The following is a 10,628-nucleotide window of genomic DNA, read 5'->3' as shown; positions in this document are numbered from 1 at the left end:
AAAACACGGTGCCTTGAATAAACGTTGCCGCTCCACGCTGCTTGCTAAAAACCACCTCTGGCAACCACCCTGGGCGGCGATGGGGCCTGCCTCCCCCACGCGGGCTGCCTGCAGCCCCTCGGCTCACGCTCCCGATGATCTTCGGAGGGATCAGCTTTAACGTGCCAGAGGATAGAATAAAACCGGGGAATGGCTTGTACTACAGGACCACAGAGGCCGCGCTGCCCGATTTTCAAAATGTTTTTGGCCCCCGAGCGCTTGGAAAGCTGAAACTCTGCCTCCGCGGGCGGGGGAGGGCCGGGTACCGCCTCAGGGCGGTGGCCCCCCCCCGCACTACAACTCCCATAATGCCTAGCGGCGTCGGCGGCCGCGCAGCGCCCGGCGGTCGCGCAGCGCCTGCTGGGTGCCGCGGCGTGCGCGGGGGCCGGCGCCAATGGCGGCAGGCGGAGGGGGCGGCTGACGGCAGCCGTTGCCCGGTCGCCTTCATTCATCCGACGCCTTCTCCCCCCCCCCCCCCCTCCGGTTGTCGCCCTTCCCCCGCCGCTATGGAGGCGCTGATCCCCGTGATTAACAAGCTGCAGGATGTGTTTAACACGGTGGGGGCCGACATTATCCAACTGCCGCAGATCGTGGTGGTGGGCACGCAGGTGAGGCGGGGCGGGGTGGGGGAGCGGGAGGCGCGGGCCCTCACCGCCCTGAGGGCAAAGCCGAGGCGTCCGTCGCGCCTCCGGTGCTTCTGACCCGCCGTCGCCTCCGCCAAGGGCACGGGGGGACGCGGGCGGCCGGGGCGGGCGCCGGCCGCCCTCGGCTGCCCGCGTCCCCCCCCATTCCCTCCCCGTGCTCCTCTGCCTCCCCACCATTTGCAATGGGTGCGCCCCTTCCACCGCCTTCCCTCCCCTTCGCGCTTCTCGGTAGCGGTTCGAGCGGCCGTTTTCCCTTTGCTGCGAGTTCTTCTGCCGGTTGGACCTCTTTGTCTTAGCTGATGGTGGGGAATGAAGGTGAGAGGCGAAGCCAGCCTTTGTCGGCCGTAAGTTTTGCAGCGTGCGCGTCTCAGCCCGAAGGCGCTGCTGCTGGGCTCGAAGGTGGCTCAGGCCCTTCCAGATCTACTCAAATGGGATGCCGTTCTTCAGCAAAACTTTTGGCAGCGAAATATGCGTGACCAGAACCGCAGCAGTCATGAGGAAATTGAAAATGAAACGTTAAACACAACTAAAACTTGAAGTTAATGGATCTCTCTTTTTCTGTGAAATTAACAGTGCTTATTGGACGTGTGATGTTACTTGACAACAGCATGCCTGCCTAAGACGGTAATTTCAACTACTCTGCAGTCAGGGATCTCATTATATGACTTAAAACACGTGAGCTGTATGTTTAAAGCTTGCACGTTGCTGGAGCATGGAATAGGTTTGCTCAAAACCAGCTGCAGTGTCAAACTGGTTGTGAGAGAATCAGCTGTCATTCTGTTTTACTGATATAAATGAGATTTATTGTTTTGATATCAGCGGCTTTATAAGACAGATCTAAGATTCTTGAATAGGGTGGGAGAGACTTTGCACTGGTAAGCTATATTAGGTACTTGCTATTTTTGTAGCTGACAGGAGTCCATCACTTTATGAAGACATTTAATGTCCTTCACATTAAAAATCGTACAAGCAAGCTGGGTTTTTTTGTTTGGGTTTTTTTGGTTGTTTTTTTGTTTTAGTGTAGTTTCGCAACAGGAAGTGCAAGGCAGAGGCGTGGCATTTTTCTGTGTATTTTTTCTTGTTTCATTTTATGAAATGCATTGAAGTGACTTTTTTCATATCATCCTTTTAAACAACTTTGTCCTAGTTAACTTTTCATAAGTGTGTACAGTAGGTGCTAAGCATTAAGACGGTATTTGACTTTAATAGTCTACCCATCAGTATTAATATCCATTTAGTGCTGTATTCAGTATATTCATAAAACCCCTTCAATTACTATGCTATTTCTTAGCATGCTAAAACAGCGTCCTTTATAGACTCTGGGAAAACATACAGCAAAATGTCTAGCAAGCAGTATCGTGGTTTTTTTTGTTTTGTTTTTAGTCAGGTTGTTGGAAGCAATAATTATCTTTACTGACGTGGTAATTCTGTGAATGATTATTTTGTGCAATTAGTCTTAATAATTTAAGAGCTGATAGTTTGCTTCTGGTAGCTTGCTTCCATGGTTTTTTGAAATGTGCCTTGAAACAGTCTTGTTTCTTGAGGTATTTTTGGTTAAGTGCTCTGTGGCCTTTAAGTTTGTTCACATAGTTGTTTTGTTTGTAGCCTGCTAGTATACAGTCTTTACTTTTACTTCTTAGAATGATATTCACAAACAATTTTGAATTTTGCACCTCCATTTTTCTTTGTAGGAAACAAATGCTACCAGTGAAGATTTCTGCGTTACAGATTTCTGTAATGCTGTTAATTGATTTATGCTTTCTTTCCTTCCAGTTTGCCTGTTTCTTTCCTTAAATGATCTTTTTATATGTTCAACAAGGAGAAGAAAAATGTTTTTTAAGTAGTTTTTGCTGTTGATTTTTCTTACCTGTCCTCTGAATCTCTTCTCTACCCTTTTATTGTTTTGTGCTTGTGTCTTTCTTTAGTTCTTATATATTTCTACTTCTGTGTGTCAAGTTAATTCTTTCTTTTCTAGAGTATGTAGAACTAGAAACTGCTTTAATTCTTGCATGTTTTGTTTCCCATGTCCCCTTTGCCCCTCCTCTGTTGTTTTGGATTAATTTTCTATCGTCCTTGTCTTCTGAGCATTTGAAGTGTCTAAATTTTTCCTTTTTTCTAAATGGATTTTGATACTAATTGCAAAATATTTCTCAGTAAATTTTACACATTCAGATGGTCTCTTGCACTACTTCTAGCAGTGTTCCTGTCACTCAGTCGTATGGGAATTCCTTCTCATTTTCCACATAAATACTATGTAAGTTATTTCTCTATCCTAGTACAAGGTCTGTTAAGAAAATTGAAGGCTATTTGCTGCTGATAGAAGTTGGAGGACACCCTCAGACTGCCAACTTTTCATCACTATTTCAGGTTTTTTTTTTCATTCCCAGAGAGATGTTCTATTTTTTCCCTGGTTCAGTATTTCAGTTCCATTTTTAGAACTGTATTACTGGAGTACAAAAAAAAAAACCCCAAATAGTCCAGGCTGGGAATACTTTATAAACAATATTTGTTCAATAATACTGTAATACCCAACCTTCTGATGTGTTTTATACAAATGCTGTGTGATCCTTACTTGTAAGGGATAACAAGGTGGTATTGAAGTGCCTCAACCAAACACATTAAAACTGTAATAGAAGAAGTCAAGGGGAAGAGAAGAAGCTTGGTTAGTTATGGTCTTTTGTATCTTAAGGGCACACAGATGATATCACAAAAATAAGACGTCTACACTAGGAAAGTGGGCATGAGTTCCAGAACAAATTTTAAACAAACACAAACAACAAACTCTCTGCCTAGAGATGTGTAAAAATGAATTGCTTTTATTTTTTTTCAGGTCATTAGTTCTTGGAATATCTTTTGGGTTTTCAGAAGTCATCAAACTAATTATATACAAACTTTAGTGTCAGTTTTGTAGGAAAGCTCTTCCAATACTGACATTACAAGAACAGATTGTGGACTTTATTTGCACTTGGTAGTGTTGATTCTAGTAGAGATCTCATGGTGAAATTGATCTAGCAAAAAATGAAATTCACAATGAGGTTTTTAAACGACCTTTCAGGTATACATTTATATAGTACTTTTGCTCAGTCTTCAGTTAATGCTATTTTGGGACTTTAAATGAGGAGTGTACAATATTTAACATAGACTGTTCTGTTGGATATTTCCATCTGAAAGAGCTGTTTCGTTAGCCTCTATGCTTGGCTCACAGATGAGCATTACATTTATTTCTTTTTCTGCTGTTTGGAGTAAGTATCACGTTTGATATTTCAACGCTAAGCCAATTTCTGTTGCTAAGAAGGAAGGTTTCTTGATCTGAGATAACAGATAGCCTGAGCATTTGAATATGTATAACAGTATATTCTGTTATGCTAAACAGTTAGGATGCTAATTTGCCTGTTAAGAAGTTGACAGCAATGGGTAGTTAATTTATGGTCCTGGCTACTGGGATAAGGAGAAGAATCAAGTGGATGCTGTATCAACGCATCTCATTTGAGAGAGACTGGCTTTATGGTCTTAAACTTCACATACTCTACAGAGCTTCTGTGACCTCTCCCTGTCGGGGAAGGTCAGGGGAACAGAAACTTAAGGCACTTCAGTTTATTCAATGTATCCTATATTGTCTGAAAAGCCAACTTTAGGTGAAGGAAACTCCAGCTTGTACCAAGCATCCAGGAAAACCCCATAACCCTATGCCAAGGGGGGTGTGTGTGGTGTGTCTTTTGTTTTGTTTTTGGTCCAGTGAGCTTTCCTGGGATTTCAAGCAGATGCAAAAAGACAGTTGTATCTACATTTGTAAAAGGGGATGGAACCAGAGCATAGCGTCAGTGCTGGCTATGCTGGCTGGAGAGAGCTTGTTTGTTCTCTCCCAAATGTTTTGCAAGCTTCCTGATTTGTTGTTTTTTGTTTGTTTGCTTTGATACCTGACATTCACTGTAGCTGATCTTGGGCGTAACTGTTTTCCTTTTTGCCATCCATTCCTCCTGTCAAATCATGCCCTGACTGTTCTGGTGTCTGTCTCAGACAAGCAGCAAAGTGAAGCTGACATTAATTAGCTGTTTACATTTACCAGACATGATATAACTTTTGCTGCTAAAATTATATAGTACAAAGAACATTTTGCATTGTGCTGTTTCTTTTCTTTGATGGGCCCTCTCTGTTTCTGAACAGCTATAGTTTTTAGGTCCTGAAGGCTTCTATGACTGGAAGGATGGCATTTTCACTGTGTCTATGTGCAGACTTTATGTGAATTAAAATTATAGGTCTAGTAACTGTGATTTCCTCATCCTGCCTTTAATCTCTACAGATGTTTAATATGAAAGCAATATTAAGCGTCTTTTAAATGAAGATGCTGATTTCTTTGTTTGCAAACGCCCAGTTATTTTGGAAGAGTGGAGAGAATACACAGTTTTAGAAGGATGTAAATGAAGTGGTATTCCCCACCCCACCCCGCCAAGTTTTGTATGCTTGCTGCCAGGGTCCTGTCCATCTTGTGTTTCTTGGAAAACCTGTATCTTAATTAGAACGGATGGATCTTGTATCTTGTCCACAGGGGACAGTGCAAAGGGAACGATTTCAGGAAAATGAAGGGGAAGAGTATTAAAGCAGAAAGCCCTGGTGAATGCATTTCAGAATCTGGAGAAAAATGGCTGTGTAGTTCCTGGAAAAGATTTGTTCATGTAGTAGCCAGAAGGTTGACTGGCTTTCACGTTAAAAAAAAACAAAACACGAAAGGGCAAAAAAAAAACCCTCTGCTATTTAGAACTTCTTAAATTTGAAGGTACAAATTGGTTTTGTTTTGATTCATTTTACTGAAAAAGTAATGAATATAGTAGTATAAGCAATACCATGTAAGGTCAGTCTGTAAGGCTTTGAAATGCAGATCTTCAAATATCACAGTTCCATGATCTAATTTAGAGCAGTTGTCTGTACTCATTGTTTGTAATTACATGAGGTATTTTTTCCTGGAGTAAATTATTGGAGGACTTTGGGAATTGATGTACTGAGAAAGAATACATCTGCAAATCTTTTATCTCTGCAGTTGTTTTGCATGTATCTACATTTAGATATGGTGTAAATACAGGATTCCTGGAGAATTCTGAGTTGTGGAAATTCTGGCTTTCCTTACTACTCCAACATAAGCTGTCTTTTGTGGAAGGAGTTCCTGTGGCTTCCAGGTTCTTTCTGACTGATCAGGAAAGCTCTCTACTCAACGGAATGGGGAATGGCCTGCAGTAACAACAGTCTTGTAATCCGGACAATATCCTTCACAGAGGAAATGTATTTTGCAACAGCCAGCAGTGCATTATGCTGGTTTCACTGCTTTCTCAAGTTGGGATCAGCCTGCTAGCTCTTCTGCATCTTTCTAAAAGTATAATTTTGTTTCAGATAATGTCTTGCAATAATTCATCAGGCCTGCTTATAACTACAGAATTTTTAAAAATTTATTGGCTGTTTAGAGCCAGCCTAGCATGGGGTGTCCCTAGTTCACATAGGAAAATCCTGCCACAATAGCTCTTCCAACCAAAGCAGTTTCCTTGTGGAACTGCTCTGGCATTGCATGTGTGCTGATCTTTTATTTCAGAATAATTCATATTTGGAAAACAAAGAAAGAAAAAAAAAACTTGCGGCTCTTTAGTTATAGCATGCTGAACTGTTCCAGGGTAGCTACTGCAGAGAACTTCTTTTCAGAGCACCTATCTGGGTAATATTGCTATGGATGAGACCCCCCAAAAAATGCATTAGCTTATATTTCAATAATAGAATTAAAATTTAGTAAACCATATATGTAGGTATTGCCAAGAGCATGATTTAGCCAGCAGGACTTTTATAATTCTTGTATGACAGAAACTGCAAAATTGCCACTATTCTGCCTTGGGTGTCAAAGTAGATGCATTGCTTTTCTCAAGAGAATTCTTCAGGAATTACTATATCTCATTGAGCAGAAATCTCTTCCACTTTGCAGTTCCTTATTGTCATTCTCAAATGTTTGTTATTGTTGTGCCTCTGAAAAAGTCATAGGGAATACTGACATCAGTGCCTTTTTGTTTTCTTGTGCTCTCCTGCAGTAAATCTGTATTGTGTTGCAGGAATTCTTTGCAGTTTTTTCCTATTTGATCAGATAAAAAAATTATCAGTTTGTTCTATCAAAAGCAATGAATAAAGTTTACACCCCTTTCAACCAGTTTTCTTGTTGGAAGTTCCCCAGTAGTTTATTGGACATGTTTCCTTATAAAGGTTTTTTCCCACAGATTATTTTACATTGGCTCTACAAAGCAATTATGAAGTCTAAAGATAGACAGAAGGAAGGCAGATTCTTGTAAGATGACTTGAAATTCGTTGCAGCTGAAACAAGTCCATTATAATTTTAATAATATGCAAAATATGCAATAATCAATAATCTGAGCAAATGACTGTAAAAAAAAAAAAAAAACCAACTTCATGGTTCTTGTGTGTCAGTGAGACTCCAGGTGAGTCTTTGTGTTCATTACCTTCTTGCTGCATGGACTTCCTAAGAATAAGAGCACACTTTACCTTACTTACTGAGCTAATTGGTGGGATCCAGAGAGTCACAGGACAGTGAAATGCAAGAGACATGGCATACCTTTAAGGACAACCTCGTTGTGTGGACTGCTGTTTTGTCCTCCAATGCTCAGGAAAATGAGTAAACATGTAAGGAGAGCAGTGTGAAGGGAGCTTATGACTTGAGCATCAACGCAGAAGACTCATGCAGGATGCAGAAGTGAGGACAAGCTCGCTTGAGGATATAAAAATACTGCCTGCATATGCAGAGATGGTATTAAGAAAGTCAACGTTCAACTAGAGTTGAAACTGGTAAGGGACATCAAAGGCAACAAGAACTTCCAGCACTGCATCAGCAGTTAAGAAAAAAGAGAAATTAGGGAAATACAGGCTTGTTGCAACTGTGACTGGTGATTCAATGACAGTGAATATGGACAGGCCTGAGGCACTTGGTGCTTTATTTGCCTTAGGCTTCACCAGCAGGGTCTTCTAGGCCTTTGTACTTATAGATGGGACTCAAAGTGGAGGGTAACTATCAATAATGGAAGAGGATTAGGTCAGGGTTCTCTTTTGGATATGGAGAAGGCATCTTTGCATGCTGTTGGATACAGGGTACGTGTCTTCTAAAATTAGGAATGCTAATGAGGACTTGGAAAAAGAATAAGCAAGCTGGTGAAGTAAATGCTTGCGATGAATGTGCATGGTTCATAGCGTTACTTCAAAATTTTCAATACAGAGCCTCTTCCATTTCACTTGTCAACAACCCTGAAGTGTTTTTGAAAGTAACATCTCTTGCTGTTAATGAAGCAGCAGTGCATGACTTTATAGTTGTCCAGCTTCTGAGTTAATGAAAAAATGTTATTAATACAGCAGGTTGCAAATCAAATTTTCTCATAAGAATTATCGTAATGGATGGGAGCAAATGCCTCTTGATGCTTAAGTAGTACATGCAGGGACAAGTAAAGAAGAAATGAAGGATAGGGAGGCCAAAGCAAGATCATTAGGACTGTTAAAGAATAGAGGTTCTGGCTTTCTGGAGTGGATCGTGGTTGTTACCGATTTTAGCTTTTTAATTTGTGAGAGCAAGTGCACAATCATTTCCCTGTTATTCTGCCCTTCAACCTTGATTGTTTTAAATTAACCTGAAGATGATGACGAGAATGTGAAAATATAACTGTTAAGGAGACGGTGAAAAAGCTGATAAGATTTACACCATATATTCTGTCAGTGTGTATTGAAATACAATATTTAAGTCCCTGGGTGCATCATCTTGTCTTAGTACTTAAAGGAAAAATGGTCTTACCATCCATCAAACTCAGATGCTTATCTGTGAGACTGATGATGGTTAAGAGAGCAGAGTGTTAAACACTCAGCAATGGAAGTTTGACACAATGGTCTTCCTGTATTTGCCCTTTTGTTCTGAGGAATCTATCTAAATTTCCTCTAGATACCACAGCTCACAGATATTTCAAATTAGGCTGAGGTGTGGGTCCAGAGGAAAACCTGTCTGATGTGCCACAAAAGGTTAGAAGTTGCTAATGCTTTTCTAGACTCATTTCATGAGTCTATGCATTTCAGTCTATGCTTGAGATTGTGATGAGCATTCCAATGAGATGACAAAACAAGCATGATGCTGCTGCAGATTGATGCCTAAAAATTCTGTGGTACCTTTGGTCATCAGTATTGGTCTCTGTCTACATCTGTTGTATGAAGGACTGGCTGAACTCAATGTGTATTCTGAACAGAATTCATATCCATCGCTTCCCCCCACTGGCAGAAAAAGATCAGCTTTGTGTTTACCGCTTTCCTTACCATGTTCCCAGACAATTCTTGGTAATGGACGTGTATGGGGCCCAGACTGAGTGTATCATTAGATACTGTATTATGTTCCAAGAACAGATTGCTTTAATAATGCAACGTAATGCAATTTGAAACAAATTTCCTGCTGTGTGGAGTACTGTAGTGTCTCATCTAATGTATGACTTTACATTTGCAAAGGATCCAGATCGTTCGTTCTACATCCAAAAATAACTGTGGGAGTGGCGTAAGACACAGTGGTGTAGTCCCATATGTAGTTTGGTGTGCGCCCATCTCAGCTTCCTGCAACACCACTCTTTGGGAAAGACTAAACAATGAGCAAGTAGCATGCAGCAACTTTTCCCATGGATTTTGGTTTCCTGCCTTGGTGATGTTCTTGGTGAGGACTTCAGATATTTATTACTATCCCTTCTCTGCTTCAATTGTACATTCAGGAGAAGCCACTTCATCTAATCTCACCTCCAGCCCTTTGAGACCGAGTGATCATTCTACCCATGTGTAAGAAAACTTGCTCAAGAGATGTTTAAAGTATTTTTAATAAATGAAACCCTGGTGGGTTGGAGTTATTTTTCCCAATGCAGCCAATGAACCTTTATCACGTCTCATCTTTTTGAGCAGGCATTTCACTTGTTTTAAATTATGACATTTGTTAAGAAGTGGTTTGTTGTTTGTCGCTCTGAAATACATGGTTTTTTACCTTCTGTAATATCAGTAATTCTTCAGAAGTGTGCTACAGCAGAGCTCTGTATGGGAGGCTTCTAGAGCTAGCTTGTGCTTTGGCCAGATTGTTCTTCTGTTACTCTTTGGTAAGCTTTCAGTGCCCCATGTCCTGTCGTAATAAGCTCCTTGCATGGAAGGTGTCCAAAGCTGATTGGAGAAGGTCAGTTGAAGAAAATTATTAATTACTTTCTAGGGGCGTCTTCTGAAGAAAAAAATCTCAACAAGGCTTTCTGTTTCCTGTGACCATGCATCTCCCAACTCTTTCTAGATGGTTGACCTCACTACGCTCAAATTTTGACTTAGATTTACTTTGAAGAATATACACAGTCTGCATTGGCTTGTTAATCACCTACTGAGACAAATGACATTGCTCATGAAACAGCCATAAAGCATAGTTACGCAGTAAAGTGTTAGAAGAAAAGAAGGCTTTCATTTGTTGTTGTTAAACTTTATAGGGGTTTGGCCCTCTATTTTAATGTTTATTTTGTGCTTCTGCATAGAAGTCTTACTTAATAGGTTCTAATGCTCTCATGTAGTATGTCTTGTCTTACTGCACTAGTAGAAATGTGTTGTCTGATAGTGCTCTGTGGCTTGATCTATGCCAATCTATTTTTCATTTTTAGAAAAGTCACCTAAGATGTCACTAATTGTATGATATTTAAAAGATATTCAACACTTTTTATTTTGTGTTATGTTTGGTTATGTATTCATTTTATGATTTACTTGAAGTCTTGAATCTCTTCTTTCAGAACTGGTAAACTGAACTGAGGTTGTATAGCAGTAATGCACATTCTAGCTGTCAGAACCATCTGCTTTTTTTTGTTTTGTGGTGTATTTGTTTTTGGTTTTTTTAAGAGAATTGTTTGGTAGTAGCGTTAACATAGAAATATT

The 10,628-nt window shown here is 40.5% G+C and overlaps 1 protein-coding gene across 7 annotated transcripts in view; it reads left to right on the top strand.

Moving 5' to 3' along the window:
• The first annotated feature begins 394 nt into the window (after positions 1-394).
• Positions 395-10,628, top strand: part of DNM1L (dynamin 1 like) — a 41,948-nt gene continuing 31,714 nt past the window's right edge. For 3 of the 7 annotated variants that reach the window (XM_064457700.1, XM_064457680.1, XM_064457690.1), the window contains exon 1: positions 396-647. In XM_064457700.1, the coding sequence (XP_064313770.1) occupies positions 546-647 (102 nt within the window). In that variant the 5' untranslated portion in view covers positions 396-545. Of the gene's footprint in view, positions 648-769; positions 999-10,628 lie in introns of those variants that run through there. The other 4 variants (XR_010373885.1, XM_064457667.1, XM_064457718.1 and 1 more) reach the window with 3 other exon arrangements.

Source organism: Phalacrocorax carbo, chromosome 1 (assembly GCF_963921805.1).
Source record: "Phalacrocorax carbo chromosome 1, bPhaCar2.1, whole genome shotgun sequence".
Taxonomy (NCBI): domain Eukaryota; kingdom Metazoa; phylum Chordata; class Aves; order Suliformes; family Phalacrocoracidae; genus Phalacrocorax; species Phalacrocorax carbo.
This window is presented reverse-complemented; position numbering and strand designations above follow the sequence as displayed.